General features: G+C 41.6%; 1 protein-coding gene across 2 annotated transcripts in view; it reads left to right on the top strand.

Annotated features, from left to right (window-relative positions):
• Positions 1-7,712, top strand: part of ERICH1 (glutamate rich 1) — a 179,318-nt gene extending 171,606 nt beyond the window's left edge. For both annotated transcript variants that reach the window (XM_025188602.3, XM_006130972.5), the window contains 2 exons: positions 2,834-2,913; positions 4,605-7,712. In XM_025188602.3, coding sequence (XP_025044387.3) covers positions 2,834-2,913; positions 4,605-4,751 — 227 coding nt within the window. In that variant the 3' untranslated portion in view covers positions 4,752-7,712. The remainder of the gene's footprint in view (positions 1-2,833; positions 2,914-4,604) is intronic.
• The last annotated feature ends 14,619 nt before the right edge of the window (positions 7,713-22,331 follow it).

Below are 22,331 nucleotides of genomic sequence, written 5' to 3'. Positions count from 1 at the left end.
TTAAGTAAGGATGTACTATTGCCCCAATCATGTTTTCCAGGTGTTTAGTAGCCAATGGGAGCTGGGGGGGGAGGGAGGGAAGCGGGCATGGGCAATACACAGAGACATGCTGTCCCCCTTTCCCCAGAGGTGTGCAGGGAGAGGGGATCAGGGCTGGGCAGAGACGTGCCGACAGCCGGCCACTTCCTTGAGTGGTGTGAGTCCACTGTATGCAGGCATTGCCAGCTGGGAGCCACTTGTGGTAAGCACCTCCTGGACCAGGCCTCCACATTGCATCTGCTCCTGCACCCCAAACCCTGCTCTAGGTTAAAATCCCTTTTTGCCCTAAACTCCCTCCAAGGCCGTGTCCAGACTCAGGGGTTTTTTCGGGAAAAGTAGCCTTTTCCCGAAAAAACTTCCCCTGCGTCCAGACTCAAGCCGCGTTCTTTCGAAATTATTTCGAAAGAACGCGGCTTTTCTTTCGATGGCGGTAAACCTCGTTTCACGAGGAAGAACGCCTTCTTTCGAAAGTTCCTCTTTCGAAAGAAGGCGTTCTACAATGTAAAGAGGCCGTCTTCGAAAGAGAGCATCCAGACTCGCTGGGTGCTCTCTTTCGAAAAAGCGGATTTCTCTATCGAAAGATCCGCCTGCAGTCTAGACGCGATCTTTCGAAAGAGGCTCTTTCGAAAGATGCTTTCGAAAGAGCCTCTTTCGAAAGAAGCCTGCAGTCTAGACATAGCCCAAGAGCTCACTTTCCTTCCCTTCTCCTGCATCTCAATACTCTCCCTGAGCCTGACACCCCCTCCTTCACCCTATCTCCATCCCAGCAAGAAACTAATATAACAGATGTTCTAAGGTAAGTAGTAGGCTATTTTGAATTAACTTAACTGTATTCTACATGTTTTAAGACTGAAATGTAACCACAGAATGGCTTTATATTAATTAAAAGGCAAGTATTGTATAGTATTAATAGCCTTGATGACATAATTATGATCATTTTGTTTTAAATTAGAAAACAGTCTTGTATGCAGGGGCCCCACCAAATCTAATAGCCCCAGGCCCACAGGACAGTTACTTTGGCCCTGTTCATGCTTACTGAGAATGTTGCACTCTAGCTGTCCCAGCTAGACCCTTCTGGTGTGAACTAAAAGATCTCTCAAATGCTTATGCAATTGACAGGCTTTATACTGTTCCAATCAATACTGCTTTACAGAGCACTAGGGAACTTCCAAAGTGTGCATCAGCAGGCTTTACAGTGTCCAATTAGTGTGCAACATGTTAGTGCACTTTAGAAATCACACTCCTGTTGTGCACATTGCTCTTCTGTACAGACATGCTCTTAATTAAGCATCTGCTGAAACGTAAATGAATTATGATAATTCTTGATAATTGGTGTAATTCTGGAATACATAATGCAGAATATTTTGAAGGAGATACCTTTTATGTTTTTGCTTCATTTAAATGAGAAATATTTCTTCACTCGGCATTAGATTTCAATATTCAAGGCCAGACTGTGCTAAGATGGCAAGCTCCTCAAAGGATGTAAATGAGCCTAGTACCATGGAGCAGTATAGATCCTTAGCTAGTGTAAATTGGGCTAGCTTCCTTGTGTTCAGTGGATCTATGTTGGTTTGCACAGGGGAGGGATAGCTCAGCGGTTTGAGCATTGGCCTGCTAAACCCAGTATTGTGAGTTCAATCCTTGCAGAGGCCATTCAGGGTTTTGGGGCAGCAGGGATGATACTTGGTTCTGCTGTGAAGGCAAGGGACTGGACTTGATGACCTTTCAAGGTCCCTTCCAGTCCTAAGAGATAGGCAATCTCCATGAATTAGGGTGTGTTGATTTAAAAATATTTTTGGGGCTTTAAATTCCACCTTGTTCACAGGAGCACCACCAATGGATGTAAGGCAGCTTTACCATACATACCACAATGTAGCCCTGATTGTTTCTATTTATAGAAGGGGAAATGAAATACAAAATACCAGATTCTAACATCCTTACTCACACCAAGTAATACTTTACCCTCTCAGTAAGAAAGACAGTATTGGGACCAACATCACCTGAAGATGGTATCCACGGTTAAGAGAATTTGTAGTTGTATTATTATTATTTGTTTGAATTTTAAAATTAATTGAAAATGTTCAGGCAAGTGATGGGTCTCACTTCTATGAATTAGGTTTGTAGCAGTAGAAAGTGGTACAAACCTATGCTGCATACAGAATAATGCAGAAAAGAAACAGGCTACTTCTAAATGTCTGCTCAAAGTTGTATAACCCTAATATAGCCTATCCTTTTAAGATGGATCATGGCTAAATTAAACTCACTACATAGTAAATTGCCATTCAGATATAAATATATGTACGTAAGTTATATTAAGTCAGTAGAATCCAATTTGTTTGGTCACCACACAATTCTTCAATGACCTCCTTTATCTCAAATACTGTCTATTAAACAAGCTTAAGGCCTTTTGTTCTAAAGCAGGGTAACTGTTCCTTTATTTTCTTAATGAGCTTCAGACATATCTGAGGAGTTTTCCAATATTGCAGACATACCTAGCCCCAGGCATGGTAGATAAGACCTTCTGCCAACAACTAAGCTTTACAGATGGATCACATATGACAGCTTATGCAATTGACTTGGGCTTTATATACTAGTAGGAGTTTGGTATGTAAAGGGCTTATGGAAAGAACTGTACCGGGTCAGGAAAAATACACTTGTTCCTCTAATATTGCTTCTTAAAGTGCTTTGGCATTATAACAAACCACATTTGATTTAATCTTTTATTTCATTGAGATGCCATCTTGTAAAGAAACCTCCAGAGTTTACTAATACTGTTGATGTTATAAAATTTCAGGAACAGAAGTCCACGAAAACTCTGGTAAAATGATTATTCGTCTGCGGAGGATCACGCCTGGGTATATAAGATTATTGCAGGTATGAAAAGTCTGTCTTCTTCCTTCCTCTTTTAATTAGAACTTTGAAATACTTATACCAATCTTGTTTAAAAGGGATTCTAGTTCATAACAATATGTGACCAACCCAAGAGAACACTGGCTTCTGCTGGGTTAACTTTCATAAGAACTCATAGAAGTCTTGATTAAGCATCTGTTGACAAGTAAATGAGTTATAATGCTTGATAATTGATGTAGTTCTGGAATACCTAATGGAGACTATTTGGAAGAAGATATGTTTTTAAGTTTTTTTAATGTATTTAAATGATGAATATTTCTCAGCAAGGCTTTAGATTACACTAATAGGGTGTATATGAAACTGTAGGAAAATGCTAACGAGAATGGCAGTGTTCCAAAACAGCTAAAAAAGATCAATAATTAAACATTCGTGCCTAGATTGGTGATTTTGGATGAGGAGATCTGGAACAATTATGAGCTCTGGAAGTGAAATATATGGAGAAGTAAATTCTGCTAATATGCCTTTAATAAGTTTAATACTTTAAATGCCTTTAAATAAGTTTAATACTTTGGAATAAAATATCAATGTAAAGGAGATTGTGAATTAAGGCTGTTGGGGCATTCTCCATAACTTGGTTCATATTTTGGTGCTTGTAGTACTTATATTTTTTCCTCCGAGAGTCCAACAGCCATATATAATATAACACAGATACCAACACTATGAATAGTAATAGAGATGTAGCCATGTTAGTCTGGTCTAGCTGAAACAAAAGACAGGACTATGCAGCACTTTAAAGACTAACAAGATGGTTTATTAGATGATGAGCTTTCGTGGGCCAGACCCATTTCCTCGGATCAATTTGTGGAAGAAAATTGTGCCAATTTTCTCCACAAATTGATTTGAGGAAGTGGATCTTGCCCATGAAAGCTCATCACCTAATAAACCATCTTGTTAGTCTTTAAAGTGCTGCATAGTCCTGTCTTTTGTTTCACCAACACTATGAGTGAGCTAAGGATACTGTTGCATTCTTAACACAGAATTTCCTCTGTTTGCCTCTGACTTGTGATATCTTTATATTGTTATTTGTGTGTTTAAATCTTTTTGTTTTTATGTGTTGCAGTATCCTGTTGTCTATGACATTTATCAAGGTTAGAGCAGCAAACTCTCATTATTCAAGCACACATACAATAGCTATTGCCTGGAAAATTCTGGGTCCACTGAATGCAGGTTTTGCCACTAACTTCACTAGGACCATGATTTCACTATGAGTGGGCAGGGTAAAGGTGTAAAAGAAATAAATCCCTGAATGGTGCTCAAACAATTTTAATGTAACAAATGCTGCTACTGGAAAGATACACGATACATTTTAAGTTATGATTGATGTTGCAATTAAATCCATGCATTCGTTTCTTTGATTCCTAAGAAGATGTATGTGCTAGGCAATACCAGTCAGCTATAGTCTTCATTCCTTATTCAGACTTTCATTAAAGAATTAATATTTAACATTCAAGGAAGTGAGATTACATTCATAGCTGACTTGTAAAAAAGGAGAAATCCTAATATTTCTCAGTACAAAGAAGTTTTGCCTGATAGTTTTCAGCAGAAAGCATTAAATAATGTGTAGGGAGGAGAGAATTGTCTTGAAAGTTGTAAAGAGCTAGCTTACTATCAAACTCAACAGAGTTGGCATGTAATTTCTCCTGGTTTTCCCATAGACTCAAGCAGCTGGAAAAATTGTTATCAACACAACAGACATATTGATGCAACGTACAGCTTTGCTCCTAGGAATGTTTGGGATTAGTATATCTGGTTATAGCACACGCCAGCTAACTCAAAAGAAGAGAATCCCCTTGAACCTTTAAAGTGATGAAATATGATCCAAGATCATAATCAGCTTGGTGGTCATGAGACTCTTTTCAATCCTGATTTTTAAATGCAAGCTGAAAAAGATGGAAGAAGAGTTGCAGATCTTGCTGTCAAAAATAAAATAACATTTAAAAAGACTAATGATTTGGGGAAGCATTTGATTTACAAGCAAGAAGAAATGTGTGTAAATGTGATTTATTTCTGTCAACATACAATATGTACATTGAGAGAAATATAAATGTTCTGATTTTAATTGTATTTCATACAAGTGCAAACCGATTGATGAGGGTACTATGCTCAATTAGGGTCACCTTGTTACTGCTTCTGCAAATCATCTACAATACAAAGCCTTGTGTTGAAAGGGAGAGTTGGAAGCAATTTGTTTTCCTGACAAGCAAGTAGAAAAACACATCCCATGGACAGTTGATACTGTTTATATATATATATATATATATATATATATATATATATATATATATATATATATATTATCTGTGTGTTCTGCAGAATTTGCAGGATCTAACATCTAATATTGTGTGTTACATCTACAATCCTTTGGCTACCTTGGTCTGAAAATGTGTATACAAAAATATCTCTCAATGTAATAAACAAAAAATGCTGCATATTATATACTGTGCATATGGTATAAGAAAGAAAGGATAATACCAAAGCAAATATATGAATGAATGTATTGGTGTTTTATGACTTGATATGATTTTTTTAAATCTGAGTTGCTTTTGTGTTTGTGGTATGTAGCATTGGAAATATTCTACTCTAAAAGGGAATAGTACAAATGAAGAATTGTCTCATGCAGAGTTCAACATGTCTGATCACATTCCTCTGCTTAGCCTGTTGACTCCACAGCACGTATTCTGATTAAAATTGGATTGGAGTTTTTGCTTTTCCTCTCCCCCGCTTGTATTGCTGTTCATTTTTATTTAATGAACATTTTACTCAGGCAATCTCTATAGCTATTATTCATTTTGTTTTCACTGTTTCAAAGATTTTATGCAAAAATAGCTTTTGTAGGCAATTAGTATTTAAACTTTATGTAACCAGTTAGTATTTAAATTCTTGTGTTCTGGCCTAATAACCAAACATAATACTATTTTCTTTTTTTCAGTGTTAAAAATTATTTCTTCTGTCAACAATATTTATAATCTGCCACTAAGGGGCATCCTACACAGCTGAATATTTTCAAGTCTCAAGATTATTCAGTGCAGTGTTGTAAAATCACAGATTCAGATTTAAACCCTGTTGTACTATTTTTATTTTTTGTTTGTTTGTTTGTTTTCCAGTAACACATGTGTGATGAAACTCAAGAAAATCAGAACATGAGTTTTTAGTGGGTTGTTTTCTGACAAATTACCTAGCATCTGCTATCACTTTGTTTCTACTTTGCTGAAATAGCCTTCACTTTTGAAGAGTAGAAAAAAAGTAATCTTTTAGGCAATAGTAAAACTAATACTAATAGTGCATTTGTAAAATATTTAATTGTGTCAGATCTTTCATCTATGATCAAGAGATTCTGTACACAGATTGTTCCACAAAAATCTATATTCTTGTGACTTTCTAATTATTGCACATTACATTGGTCAGCTGTATTTTTGTACTGTATCCTGTTTGCCATTCATTCAGCTACTGTGTAAAGAAGAATGTAAAATAACTGGATATTACCATTTCCACTGTGTTTAAAAAAGCTTTTGCCTAGATAATAAGTGTATCATATAATGGACATATTATTTTTAAATAGAATTTTCAGCATGTTTTTAGGTCCCATTAAAGTAAAAGGGATTTAGGCATATGGTAAAGTTTCTTTCTGAGTCAGGGTATTAATATGCTGATCTCCTTGCTCCTCCCTGGACCTCCAAAAAGAAATATTTGTATTTTATCTATCTTCACCTTTTTACTGTATATGATTTTAACTTTGAAAATCTTACGGATTCAGTGATTCATCAGCTTTTTTACACAGTGCAAAAGTGTTGAGTGCTTGTAAGATAAAGCTGCTTACTTAATACTGTGAAGATTTTTAGAAACAAAAAAAATGTATTTAATTTGGCACATAATTTGTTAGTTTTGAGATATTATATGCCAGGAATTACTTTTAAACTTTCTTAGCTGTGTGAAAACATTGAAATAGCAGCATTGTATAAGTAAACACTAGGCCTTGTTCACTAATGTGTATTAAGAGCTGCTTCACAGAATTTATCTCTTGTTTTTATTAACTCAACATCAGGCAGATATAAATGAATGTCTCTTGATGCCAAACAATCTTTAACTAAACTAATCCACTTCAGTCAGCAATAACTTCTCATGTCTGCATTACAGATTGATAGTTCCAGTTAATTATTACTTTAACCAGCACGAGCCTCAGAAGATTTTGTAACAGTTCTGTTTTCATGCATAACTCTTACATCAAATAACATGAACATCTTAACAGTAAATCAGATATTTTCATTATTTTTCTCATCAGCTAGAAAGGGATTAGAAAATGATTCTGTGGAGAAATACACCGGGTTGAGTTTTGAGCTATTTGAGATAAAAGCAGTAGCCCATGTATATCAAAGAATGTCCAGAAGTCCAGGACAGAGACGTAAATGTGTTTTACCAATGCGTTGCATTTATATAGGTTTACTGAATATATCTTCTACCATCATGATTCTCAGTCTCCTCCATATCTGGCCCATCCCAGAACTGCAATATGGGAGGGCAGTGTGGTTGCAACTTCACTGATACCTCTTGATAGCTCCCTCTCTCTACTGGATACTCCCCACTCCCGACACTCTGGGTCACAACCTCAAGGTTGAGAATCCTTGCACTAAAGTGATGCCAATCTGTAGAGACTCTTGCACATAACAGTAGTTATGCTACTACTTTGCTTTGGAAAATATTGGGTGGTAGTTCAACAGAGTGCTGTGGTTGTGTATCTGTGGCAAATAAAGTTGTGAAAAATTTTATCTTGCTTCTATTGAAGTGTTTGTATTACTTTAATGGGAGGAAGATCGAGCCCCAAGTATCTAGAGATTGGCTAGGGGACTACATAAAGACTAAAGGAAAAGCACTGGGGGTTTTTGAGTCACGGAATATAATTTATGTAAACAGCTTGTTAAAATGCAAGCACCAGAACCCAAATCTGATGAAAACTCCAGAAAGGTAATGCAAAAGATTACTTCAAAGGGGCTCGGTGTGGGCTCAAGGACCTCATGATGTGAAACAGTTTGCCTAAATGACCTAAATGGTAAACAAATGTGCCAAGAGATCTCAGAAAAAGTATGCTGAACTATGACTCCATTGAAACATTCACTGTATTCACATCATCTGCAACTTGGATTGTTTTAGACTCCACAGTATTCAATTAATACAGCTCATAAGGCTGAAATGGGAAAATGCATGTTTCCTTCCCTGAATTGTATATGTTCTTCACTATAGAGGAGAAGTGCTGTGCTTTGAATAATCAAATCATTTGTCTTCAACATTTCCTGTCCTGCAAACATGGTAAGATTTCTACTGCTATAAACTTTTTAATTAAAAAGTTAAAAGCTATGAGCGAGGTTTTAGCTCTGTGTCTGATGCTTCGTTTTTGTAACGGTATTGATAACACTACAGTGGTTCTCACTGGTCCACGACCATCTTGCAGGCAGGCCATGGGCTCAGGGCTCTCCCTCTGCAACAGAGAGCCTGTACTGGCACTGCAGCCCCACAACCCCCCACTAACAAGGTTGGCCAAAATCCAAATTGTGGGGGAAGGAAGCAGCTCCTCACACTGCCACTCCCTCTACCCACTGCTGGGGAAATGGCAGTGCAGGAAACTACTCGCTGCGAGGCTTTTCCCCACTGCTTCCATTAGCTAGAATCATGGCTAATGGGAGCAGTGGAGAAGCAGTGCCTGGGAGCAGCAGGAGGCACAGAGCCAGGTAAGTCCCCCTCCCCCCATCTCCTCGTGCCAAGACCTTGCACCACCACCTTGCTCTTGCACCCTTCTTTCCATCCAGACCTCAACCCCAACGTCCCACCCTCAGTCCACTCCTGCACCCAATCTCCCACACAGCCCCCCACACTTCCTCAGTCTGCTCCTGCACCTAACCTCCCAGCCAGATCTCCCACTCTCAACCTGTTCCTGCACCCAACCTCCCACTTAGACCCCCACTCCCTTCTGCACCCATTTTGTAATCATGGGTGGTTGAATGGTGGGGCCAAAAAGTTTGAGAACCCCTGATGTAAAGGAAGCACAAATTTATTCTGTGCAAAAGCTTCCCTTAAAAGATATACCTTTGCATGTCACCATCTGCATTGTTAGATGAATAGACTACATCTGAACCTCAGAGCACCTTTTCATACTAATACATGTGTGTGCTTTCAAAAAAGGCTTTGAAATTTTATACAGTGATTCCAGGACACATGGACAGTGTTTTTTAAATTAGTGCTCATTATTTTATGGCCTTTACCCTTTGGTTTAAAAATAGTCAACAACAGCACCAAGAAATAGAAGAAGTGGCTACATTTGTCTGTTCTTTTTTGTGCAACTCTCATGTTACAGTTCTATAAATGAAGTAGTTTAATAAGGCTGCTGAATGGTAGTTTAATCAAATAGTAGTGTACTAAGGTTCAAGGAGATCCATTCACTTCAGCTTTTAACTGAGCATCTAATCACTTACTTCCAGAGTAATCAAGAACCATATTGTGTCATCGATTTGTAAACCGGGCTTCCCACTGATTCTAATGGAAAATTCTGTTTAAAAATCAGTGACTCAACGTGGCCTGAAAGAGATGCTTATTCACTTCCATGTTGGAATTTTATTTTTTGCCTAAAATCTGTTACCTAATAAGTTGTATGAGTGATTTTACTTCAGTCACTGTTGTGATCTTACAAAATTCAAGCATTTCAATCTTCATCTTCAATAACAATAATTAATAAGCATTTTTCAACTTAAAAAATTTGTATTAGCTTTCTATGATCAACACCATCTCTAAATGTTCTGTGGGTAAGTCATAATGATAGCCCTGTTTTACTGATGAGGGGAACTGAGACAGACAGGTTAAATTATCTGACCATAGCTACAGTGGAGACCCATAGTTAGAGCCGCAAAATTAGATCTCAGAAGTTCATGGAACTCTTTCCTGTTTACAAACCATTAGTCCATGCTTTACTTGTCTAATAGAATGTGAATGTTCTTACTATACATGTGTCATGGCTCCTTCCCCACTCTGGCATGATAAATGCAGAAGTGGGGGCCAGCAAGTGTACCCCAAAGCCTTATCTACCAGGCTTTGGTATAAAACTTCCCCCAAGATCTTAAAAACCTAGATCTTGGGAATAAAACTTCCGCTGCCACCACCCAAATGTTGCTAAAGAAACCAGGGGAAAGATCATTTGGGAAATCTTACCCCTAAAATAAACATCAGGACACACTATTAACCACTGCCAGGTTAATAAAAGAAAAGAAAGAACTTTTTATTATCACAACAATATTCCTGTTGCGACATAATGACTAGATAGGGAGGTAACAAAATATACTCATGGAGAAACTCCATGGGCCTAGAACTTAGTTACAAAGAAAAGCCAAAACATCTTTTAAGCAGTGCCAGATCTCAGATCCCATACCCAATCCTTAAAACAATAAAACCTAACGAGACTACCTAAACTTTACCCTACTTACAGAAAATGAAGAATGGTGTCTTGGAGAGAGAGAGAGATGCTTGTCCCTCTCTATAGCTGCAGAGAGCTCTCAGAGAGACAAAGGGAGAAAAGAAAAAAACCCAAATTCCTTTGTCCCAGTTTGAAAAATCCCACCTACATTCCTATTGGTCACTCCACCTGGCTAGGTGTAGTTAACCCCTTAATCCCCAGGCTGCTGGCTAACCCTCATAATCATGACAACATGTAAATTCCCATTTGCTTTCCTTTTAATCCTGCTGACCTCTTGTTTATAAATGAAGAGGAAGAAAGACGTTGCTGCTAAGGACTTCATGTGAGAAAATTGTCCTCCAATGTGTGTTGCACACCAAGGTCCTTGTTGATTTGAAATTGCACACTAGAAAAGTGGTGATGGTGCATAGCTGTGCAATGCACAGAGCCTTCCATGGAGGTTGTGAATATAGAGAGAATATAGCTCATGGTTTTATTTGAGTTACTACATTGAATTCTTTCCCAGATATCTGGTAGGTGGGTCTCACCAACATGCTCAGGGGCTGACCACCATATTTGGCATCAGGAAGGAGTTTCCTCCCACATCAGTTTGACAGATACCCTGGGGGATTTTCACCTTTCGCTGTCTCATGGGTCACTTGCTGATAGAAACTACTTTAAAGGGTGCATTCTCTGTAACTTGAAGTCTTTAAACCACGATTTGAGGACTTCAGTATATCAGCAAGGGGTTGGGGTCTATTACAGGAGTGGGTAAGCAAGGTTCTCTGTCATGCAAAGTGTTGGAGGTCAGACAAGCTCAGGGATGAGCAATAAAAAAACGGCAGCCCGTAGGGTTAGTCTCTGGTGGGACCCCACTGCTATGTTTACCTGCGCTTCTGTAGGTATTGGACGATCGCAGCTCTGGTTGGCCACAAATTGCCGTTGGTGGACAATGTCAGTGGTGGGGAGCGTTGTAGACCGGGACACTGCTTCCCGCCATTTGCGTTGGCCGCAAATGGCAATTCACGGCCAACGAGAGCTGCGATCCTCCAATATCTTCAGAGGCACAGGTAAACATGGGGCTGGGGGCCTGCCAGGGGCTAACCCTGAGGACTGGATCTAGGCCAGACTAGATGATCATGATGCTCCTTCCTATCATTAGTCTGTGAGTCGGATCTCTTTTAAAAAGATAGTAAGACTTTTATTATTAAAAACTAATGAATAAGATTGTGCTATATTCTCTGAGCCACACCTGCAGCAATATGTGAGCTCTGTTGGACACAGTGAGGAAAAGGGGGAGAGTAATGGTGCTTTAAGAATGCCTTACTCCCTAGGGTTGCCAAGAGCCATTCAACCCTTTCCATAACTAAATTCTGTTGGGTTGGGATTGGGGTTTTCTGAGTATTATGTACTCTGGCTACACACTAAGATACATCAAGGGGGATAGCACAGACAGGCAGTGACATATCTATGCTAGCCGGGCCCGATTCACCATGCCAACTCCATATCACCTTTTTGTATATCAGCTACCCTGTTAGAACAGCATTCTGGCCCCTTTGTACTACAGGAGCATGAAGAGAGATTGAAAGAGCATTCAAGGGCAAGGATGGAGTTCTGATACTCAAATTACAGAAGAGCTTAATAATGAAGAGATGTGAAGAAGACTGCCATTGTATAACCTACTCTGTGCAAATCCCTTACCTAACTAGAAAACAATAGCCTCCCTTGGTTCTTAGTTTCTCTCTGTAGTATAGATCTGGTTAGAATCTGATCTTTCATCAGACCTCTCTGATTCTTTTTTCCCTTCCATTTTGTTCACTTACGGATTAAGCACTGTGCTTCAGACCTTGACCTTGCCTTGGTATTATTTTCACTTTTCTTACTGGAAGCTGATAATATCACATTTCAAGAGAAGGAATCTGAATACAAGCTTTAAAAAACTCCAGAAGGTATTTTTAATATGAAAACAAAATGGGTCATTTTCTCCCATCATTTGTAAATAATTTTTGTCATTGTTGATAACACTTTGGAACTTTTTTAAATCTCCCCCCTCCTTTCTATCCTAAAGAGAAGTGAGGGGAAAGGACATGAACGTAATACCGTGAAGAATATGGGGAGCACAACATGTAAGGGCATTATAATATTTTCTTTATAAATTGTTATCCCTCCTTAACACAGCCAGATTTCTGCTTTATTGACTACCATTGTGCATTAAGCAAACATCTTCACTGAACAGTCTACCAAGACACCCTGGGAGGCAAAAAGTCAGAATCCTCGTGTCTGCAAAATTCCAACTAGCTAGAATTGTTTTAGATAGTGGATTAATTAGTGCATTCTCTCAGACAAGTGCAGCCTGCTGTGTGGTGCACTAAGCCTTTTTTTTTTCTTCAGAGAAGGTCAGTTGAGTTTCAAACATTTTCCTGTGGGTCTGAGGAACTGGAATCACAGCAGTAGCCAGCAAACCCAACCTTTTCTTTCATAGAGACTGCTGAAATCTCAAATGTCAAGACATGAACAAAAATCCGTGCATAAGAAATAGACCTATGATTTTTATGGTTGGTGGGTAATGATGAGTGCCTGGCCTAAAGCCACTGATAACTTAGACTGCAAATGCCCTATTCAGAAATGACAGCCTTCCAACCACCCTGAAAAGTTCAATAGTCCAACCACATCTCAGGAATCCACCACTCAGTGCATACAATCTCATCAACTACTGCCTTATCCTTTGGCTCCCCTTCTTAGGCAAAATTATCAAGATGGTGAACACACTAATAACACCTGATCTTGCCATATCCTGATGTGACTTCCCCCAGTCAGGATTCATACTAGGATATGGTATGGAGGAGACACTGTTTACACTAGTGGATAATTTTCTTTCACTCATGGAGAGAGAGCAAATATCCATCTTAGTGTTTCTAGATCTAGTGACAGCTTTCAACATTATTCATCACGAGATGGTCCTGAATCATTTACGAGTCCTGGCAGGGGTGGCTGAAATTGTATTAAGTTAGCTTTCTTCAGACCTTCTTTGCCAACAATATGCTGATGGCACCTACTGCTACAACTCTTTTATATTAAATTCAGGCATTGCCATTGGCCAACTGTTTTCATGCCAGAGAGAAGTAAGTGACTGGCTGAAAAGCAGCAGGCTCCAGATGAATGCACGTAGGACTGAAATAATGTTGGGACAAATGGAGTAGTGGTAAGCTGCCTTTGCTCATTCTTACTGGATGGATTCCAGAAAATTATGACGAGCAAATGCTCCTTGTGACTTTTAAGAGCTCTCACCTTTATGTTAAACCATTAATAGAAATAGTGTGATGCGGTGAGTTTGATGCCAGGAATACATTGACAATACCCAGCTGTACATAAATCTATCAGGGACTGTGCCCTTATCAACCATCACTATGCCTGGGAAAAATAAATATCTGGATAAAAAGCAACTGACTCAAGTTCAACTCAGGTAAAACAGAGGTGATGTTTGGAAAATGGGGGGAGAACATTGAGAAATTGGCTGGGATCTGTCCAAACTGTTCATTGAAGGTATTTGCTTTCTGATTGCCAAGACTGAACAATATTGAGTCAGAATGATCTCAGGATCTGGGCAGAAGCTCCCAAAATGTTGATCTTCTAAGCAGATGGAATCCTTGAGCCATGTTGTTCAGCACATTAACTGCAAATCATGTACTTTGCAAGGTTCCTATGTGCCAAGAAAGGTAGCTTGGTGTAAACCATTTGTTTTTCTGGAATGCATGAGCCACTGGATGCCTATTCATATATTCTTTATGAAAATGTGCTTATGATATTTATATGGCAAAACTAAGATATGCTTTATGCAAATAACTCATGTAAGCTATCATTGTAAAGGTTATGATTTACTGGATGATACTTGTATGCCTGTAACATTTTTGTATCTGAGGTTAGGAATATTGACTATCTATCTGTATTTCAACTGTGCTGCTTTGTGTGGTGTCCACTGCTAACACTTCAGGTGCAACAATGGAAAAGCCAGACAGGGCTAATAGCCCATCAGGAAGAACAATGCACTGGGAAGAGGCTTAGTCTTCCTCTGGACAATTCCATACTGTGGCTAACTCAGGGCCTCGGCGATACTACAGGGTTAGCTGACCTGGTCACTTGATACTAAACTCCATTTTGGACTGCTGAACTTTTCCATTGAGATGTGGGAGACTCAACCAAATGATTCCCATTGTGTGGAAATCCTAAATGGGGGGGAGGCGGGAGACGGACAATCAAAGTCTTCAGTTTGTTTCTCCTCTGCCTCCCTACCCAAATAACTCATGAGATACTTGAAAATGCCTGGAAAAATAGAACTGGAACTAAGTACAGTAAAACTCTAATAGTCCGGCATCCAATAGTCCGGCACTCCTGATAGTCCGGCATCAAAATGGCAAGAGCCTAGTGAGTGAGCTTCGGCAAAAAATGAGTCACAAGGTAACAGCAGCAGCAGCTGAACTGAACAAAAAGGATAAAAAAGGGTTAACAAAACTAAAACATTACAGTATACTGTATACAATATATACAATAAAAAGGGTTAAGAACACTTTATATACAGTATATATGTATACAGTATATACATAACCAGCTTATAGTACCTCCTGATACTCCAGCATACCTGGCCACCTAGGTCCCATAGGTTCCGGATTATTGGAAGTCTACTGTAGTGGGGGTAGGGAATTCTAGATCCAGGCTGGAAAGATATCTGGCCCATAAAAGAATCTACTTGGGACAGTATTTAGGGTGAGGAATTAATATTTGTAACCAATTTTTTTAGTGACTCAAGATTAGTTTGTGTCCTTTATTTTATTTGCTTAGTAATCCGCTTTGTTCTGCTTGCTACCTCTTTATCCACTTAAAATCCACCTTTTTTATTTAATACACTTTCTTCTAACTGGAAAGTGGGGTTGTGCAAATCTTCCTCCACATTGAAGGAGCAAATTTCATATAGTTTTGAGTTTGCACTTCAAGAGAGGTTGGCATCTGGGTGTTGTGGCAAGTCCCTTAAGCTGAATCTTCCCAGAGCGGATCTCGGTGTGTGTGATTCTGCATTTGGGTGTGGCTCTGCCTATCCATGTGCTGGAGTAGGCTTAAGAGCCTGGCTCAGCAAGACAGGGTTAATTTCTGTCCAGGCTGGCAGAAAAGGCAAGCTCAATGGAATCTCAGCACAACAGATGACATCACATGGGGGTCCTACCCATCACAATATCCATGGCACTTTGATATGATAATCATACATTTGACAGATGAACAGATTTTGTGTTAGAAGAACTAATAAAAGAAAGTTCTTCTTCACACAGCGTGTAGTCAACCTGTGGAACTCTTTGCCAGAGGAGGCTGTGAAGGCTAGGACTATAATAGAGTTTAAAGAGAAGCTAGATAATTTCATGGAGGTTAGGTCCATAAAAGACTATTAGCCAGGGGATAAAATGGTGTCCTTAGCCTCTGACTGTCAGAGGCTGGAGAGGGATGGCAGGAGACAAATCGCTTGATCATTGTCTTCAGTCCACCCTCTCTGGGGCACCTGGTGCTGGCCACTGTCGGTAGACTGGATACTGGGCTAGATGGACCTTTGGTCTGACCCAGTACGGCCGTTCTTATGTTCTTATGTTGTGTGTTACCAATACTTGACTGTGTAGAAAGTCAGCTGCCAATTAGGCTACACTAGGCAGTTGTTTGTGTGTTTTGTGGCCATTTCAGAATGATATTAAGAGGGAATTGTGCTGCACTGCTGACATTCTTGGTTCCTTAAAACTAGACTTAAAACATGCCTTTGTGTAGTATAATAATCTTTTAAATACAATATTAACATAACATTATCTCTAGTATTTAATTCTTTCTCTAAATGCAATGCTTGCTGTATAAGAATTGTTACTCATTATTATTTTGATTAATCCTGATAATATGGAAGGATTGCATGTAAATAATGTTTTCATTTATTTTCAGTACATGCATCTGTGTGTACATAGTTATATAATAGCTATGTAGGTGACTTACCAGTAGATCCATGGTGTACTGTAAATAAAGTGCTGTGCTTCAAGCAGTTAGAGCTGAGAAGATGCCAAAGATCTGCAGTAACTTTACTAAGGGATAGAGAAATGGAGACATAGTCTTTGGTGAGTAAAACTCACGTTTTATATTTACTGCTGATCATGGAGCTTATTATTTGTCTCTTTTCCTCAGTTGTAAAATGTGAATAATAAAACTTCTTTTCTTCCATTCTTTGTCTGTCTCATCAACTTGGTTAATTTCTTTGTGGCAGGCATCAACTTTTCATTATACTTCTGTACAGTGCCTATCAGAGCGAGGCCCTGATCCCTGATGGGGGGTCTCTAGGTTCTATTTTCATTCAATTAATAAAACATTTTACTTATAAGTTCTTTGAGACAGAATCTTTCACTATCCATTTGTACTGTAACTAGCGCAATCATAGAAATGTAGGGCTAGATGGGACTTTCTGAGGTCATTTGGCCCAGCCCCCTTTGCTGAGGTAACACCAACAACACTTAGACTGTCCCTGACAAGTGTTTGTCCCGCCTGTTCTTAAAAACTTCCAGTGAGGGGAGTCCAGTAGCTTCTTTGGAAGCCTTTACAGAGCTTAACTACCCTAATAGTTAAAAGTTTTCCCTAATATTTAACTTTAATCCCCCTTGCTGCAGATTGTCCATTACTTCCTGTTTTACCATCATTAGACCTGGAGAATAATTGATTGCCATCTTTTTTATAACAACCCTTAATACATTTGAAGACTGTTATCAGGTTCCACCTCATTCTTCTAAAACATGCCCAATTTTGTAAACATTTATTAATACATCAGTATGATGAGGTGTTCTTACCACACCGGAAATGAAGAGATTAAAAGCAGCCTAGGAAAGCTGTTCAAAGACAGCCAACTGCCAAGAAGCCACACAGAGTAGCCAATCAGGGCCCAACAGACTTACCTGAAGGCACAGCAGGGCCAGAGACAGATTGCTGACTGGAGCTCAAGGAGGGAGAAGTGGGCTGCTAACAGGAGAATGGAAGCAAGCTCATTAGACCGAGGATCTACTGGCAGAGACTGGGGGAGTAAGAGTGAACTCCTGGATTGCTGCTTGGACATGCAAGAAGGGGAAGAAGATGCTGGGGCTGCAAGGAAGTGGTCCAGGGAATTGAAGCAGCACTGGCAGACAATTAAGGAAAGGCAGCAAGAAGCTGTTCTCTACACAGTACCTGGCCTGGAAACCAGAGCAGTGGGTGGGCCTGGGTTCTCCCCACTTACTGCTGGGGAAGAGGCTGGGCATAGGACTGAGATTTGCACCCCTGCAAGGGGGAAGTCTGGCTGGCGATACGGCAGAAGGCTGAGTCATGAAGAGCATGTGGTGGTTCTGGAAGATGGAGTGATGGTGTGCAGACCATCATCAGGATTGTCGGCCTTGAACGATCCCCAGAGTAACCAGGAGGAGTCTCCATCAAGCAATAAGAGGTGCACCCCAGTACAGATTTTCTAAAGATTTTATCATTTTTGTGCCTGTCCTCTGGACTCTTTCCAGTTTATCCACATGTTTCTTAAAACATAATACCCAGAGCTGGACACTGTACTCCAGCTGAGGCCTCATCAGTGCCAAATGGGCCAATTATTTCTTCTGTCTTCCATATGACGGTCTTAATATATCCAGGATTATATTATCCATTTTCACAACTGCATCACATTACTGACTCAGATTCAATTTATGATTCACCCTAACCTCTGGATCCTTTTTAGCAATACCACCACTTAGCCAGTTATTCTCCATTTTATAGTTGTGCACTTGATATTTTTCCTTCCTCTGTGAACCATTTTCTATCCGTCTTTATTGAAATTCATCTTGTTGATTTCTGACCAATTCTCTAAATTGTCAAGGACATTTTGAATTCCAATGCTGTCCTCCAAAGCGCTTGCAATCTCTCTGTTTGGTGTCATCCACAAATTTTAGAAGGATACCGTCCACTCCATTATCCAAGTCATTAATGAGCATAATGAATGTATTACAGATTTGTCCTCCTAGTTCAGGGGTGGGCAATAATTTTGGATGGGGGACCAGTCTAAGAATTTGGTAAGTGGTCAAAGGCCATACTCTTCCATGATATTAATGGAGGAAGTGAAGGGTCTGGGATGGAGGTTGAGTGTAGAAGGGAACTTGGGGTAAGGGATTGGGTACAGGAGGGAGAGTAGGATCTGGGAGGGAGTTTGGATGGAAGAGGCAGTTATGACCTGGGGCACTGGACTGGGGTGTAGGAGTTTGGGATGTGACCTAAGGCAGGAGGGGATTGTGATCTGGGGCAGGGGATTGGGGTGCTGAATCTGGGAGGGAATATGGGTGCAGAAGGGGGGCCAAGGGTTTGGGTTATGTAGACCAGGGCGGCAGGAGTTGGGGGTGGAGGGATGGGGAATAGAGGGGCTGGGGTGCCGGAGGCCAGCTTTAGCCTAGGTGACTCCTGGCCCAGCATGTTTCAGAGGCAGCCTACCATCTGCCCCACCCCTGCACAGGCTGCAGGAACCCTGTGCGAATGTGAATAACAAGCTGGAGGGGAGGGAGGCATAGTGATCCGTGTGCTGCCTGTTATTCAAACAGGCAGCTCCCATAGGCTGGTTTCTGGACAGAAACAAGCCAAGGGGACTGTGTTGGGCCAGGTGCAGCCCTGCTTTTCTGAGCGGGTGGGATGAGGTAAGGAAGGAGCCTGTCAGGGGTTCTCCACTGCATCCGTGGGCCAGATCCAGCCCATGGGCTGTACTTTGCCCAGGCCTGTCCTAGTTTGACAGGAAAAACTTTAAAAACAACGAATAGTCGATTTGCACCTTGAAAACTAACAATACATGTAGATGGCGTCATGAGCTTTCATGGGCAAAACCCACTTCTTCAGATGACTGGAGTATAATAAGTCTAGATCCAAGACTAAATAAGGGAAGGAGGGAGGCAGTGAGTGGAGGGGGTGACGGACTGGGCCGGGTCTGGGCACTGCTGAGGGCATCCGCTCAAGGCGAATTGGTCAAAACCAGGGTTGCTTACAGCCCTAGACTGGAGACCTTTCCCAAACAGGTCACAAACTAGTCACACAGAGCACTTCAGCTGCCAATCCAGCCAGCAGGAAGCCTCAGGAGCAAAACCCCTCGGACATGCCAGCTCTCCCTATGCCACAATCAGCCCTGACCTTACACACAGGTGAGAGGTTGTAGAACCCAATCTCACCTACCCCAAACTGGTTCTCCTGGTCCCAAAGAACCAGCCACAGATCCCCGGTCAGTTTACACTTTGGATCTTACCCACAAGAGCACACTAGGCCAATCCTTTAGAATCTAAAATCTAAAGGTTTATTAACAAAAGAAAGAAAAAGTTGAGAGTAAGATTAAGGAGAATGCATTACATGCACCAGTCACCAAGTTCTTGATGCAGGCTGTCAGCATAGAATCATAGAATTATAGAGCTGGAAGAGACCTCAGAAGGTCATCAAGTCCAGCCCCCTGCTCTAGGCAGGACCAATCCCAACTAAATCAACCCAGCAAGAACATAAATGGAATTTAAGCTGTGGGTGGGCCTTGTACACACCTTCCCCCGGCACAGTGGGAGAATCCCTCCCTATGTCCATAGACTGGAGTGTTCACTTCAGTGAACATATTTCGAGACAAAAAATTTTAAATTCATCTCTTCTGTTGCACTTTCTAACATTCTCCTAGTTTTGCAAGAAATTCTCATTAAACAATACAAAAATTGAATTGTTGCATTTGACGTTTCATATATATATATATAAAGAAAACCCACAAATAGTGCATTAATCTGACTACTTTTCCAAAATTAAAATTCACATATAGCAACTGCTTATCTTTTGAAACTAATATGTTATTTTGACATTCTAAAGGACATTAATGTACTCACCTGCAGCTCCCACATTAATATTCACTCTGGTCGCTATTTAAAGATGAATGCTACACTCACCATTTGGATACCTGGTATTGATGAACAAAATGTAATAGTACTGCATTTTCAGTTAAAACATGTTGGTGACTGTCTGGGACATATGATGGGATATATCAGCCCAGTATTGGGCAAGTGGGTGCTAACCCCATGCTATGGGCTGGGAAAGACACGCCCGCTCATGTGACAACATGGCCAATCTTGTCAGAAGTTGTGCACTTTAAATACCGTCAGCAAATACTGTCCGACAAAATCTTCCACACACACCACCCCCACACGGTGCAGGCAAAACACTGTTTACACTAACATGTGTCACGGCAAAGATTTTGTCATTCTTGGGGATGTGGAGGGGGCAGGGTAAGCACCTGTGCAGGACAAAAGCTCTGTCACTCATTTGCCAGTGTAGACAAAGCCTTAGACCAGTGGTCCCCAATGCGGTGCCCGCGGGCACCATGGCGCCTGCCAGGGCATTTGTGTGCGCCCGCCGACAACCTGGGCCGGCCCCGCTCCTGGTGCACGGTGCACTGGAGGCGCCGGCCCCAGGCGCGTGACACGCACCGGCGCCTGGTGCGCAGCGCTCGGGCGGCCCCAGCCCCGGGGCACATGCAGGCACGCGGCACCAGTGCCAGCCCCAGGCGCGCGGCTCTGGCGGCGGCGCTGGCCCCGGGCCCACGGCACAAGGCGCTCGGGTGGCCCCGGCCCTGGGGCACATGCCGGCGCCGGGTGCAAGGGCATCCCTGCCCCTGGCGTGCCCCAGGTCACGCGGCCCTGCCCCTGGCACATGGGTGACCCCACACCCCGGGCGCCCGGCGCGTGAGTGGCCCCGCCCCCGGGCACCCGGGAACTTCTAAAGGTTGGGGACCACTGCCTTAGACTTACTGAAGATAAAAGTTGACTTGGGCAGTCTGGATGGATCTAATGCTTGGAGTGGAAGTCAAATCCCAGGCTTGCCTGAGGAGTGAACTGAAAGACTCGCGGTGTTACCTTTCACTCTCAGGAAGTGAGCAGTAGGCTAAGTGGCAGTTTGACCATTGAGACTGCTTTGGATAGTGGCCATTGTTCATTTTCAAAGCAGAAACTGACCAGTCTAATTTCAAATTTGTTGGGTCGAGGTTGCTGCTTGGAATGCAACCTAAAATTCCAAAATATATATAAATATTCATTATTTTAATAATCTGTAGCCCTTCTGACAGGTAGCACCAGCAGTAGCCAGGGTCCTTAATATCTAGGGGTTCCTTTTCATCCATCCAACACAGAACTGGCTTGAGCTCCCACCCAGTAATCTGGGAAATCCACAAACCACCTCCGGTGGGCAATGCTTCCCCACTCGCAAGCACAGATACTGAGATTGAAAATAAACTTGTAATGAAAGAGGAAGAGAAGTAACGTGGCATTCATTTGGGAAAACACCACAGACATAGTTCATGACCAAACCATAAGTAAACATCCCAGCTCAAGTGGGTTGGGCAATGTCCTTTGTCTCTCCAGCTTGCAAGTCCAGCTATGTAAGTGTCCCATTCACATGCCCAACCCTTCTTTGCACCCCACTTACAGCTGCTGCCCTTGGTCAGGGCAGACCAGAGTTCAGAGGTGATCTGCAGAGTTCACCTCCCATTCTGTGGGTGGGATAGGAAGCATCTCATCCACTCTGCTGGTCACTTTGCATCCACATGCTCACTGCCTTCTGCCACCACTTTACTGGCCTCCTGCCGGCCGTTCCCACCTGCTGCCTGCTGGGCCGTTTGCCACTGCTCCCACTGGCTGCTCCCTCCAGCCAGCTGCTTACTCCTACCAGCTGCTCCTGCCAGCCACCTGTTGGTTGCTCACTCCTGCCAGCCTCCCTGCTGGCCGCTGCTCCCGCTGGGCATCTGCTTGCTCCTGCCAGCCACCCCACTGGCCCTGTGATTGATTTGGCTCTAGGCCAAACCAAGTGATTTCAGGTCTTGGCCCACAGCACAGGCCAGCTAAAAGATTCCAGCATTCACTGGAATAACTCTTTAAAA

This window comes from Pelodiscus sinensis, chromosome 3 (genome assembly GCF_052426305.1).
Source record: "Pelodiscus sinensis isolate ZL-2025 chromosome 3, ASM5242630v1, whole genome shotgun sequence".
Lineage (NCBI taxonomy): Eukaryota > Metazoa > Chordata > Testudines > Trionychidae > Pelodiscus > Pelodiscus sinensis.
This window is presented reverse-complemented; position numbering and strand designations above follow the sequence as displayed.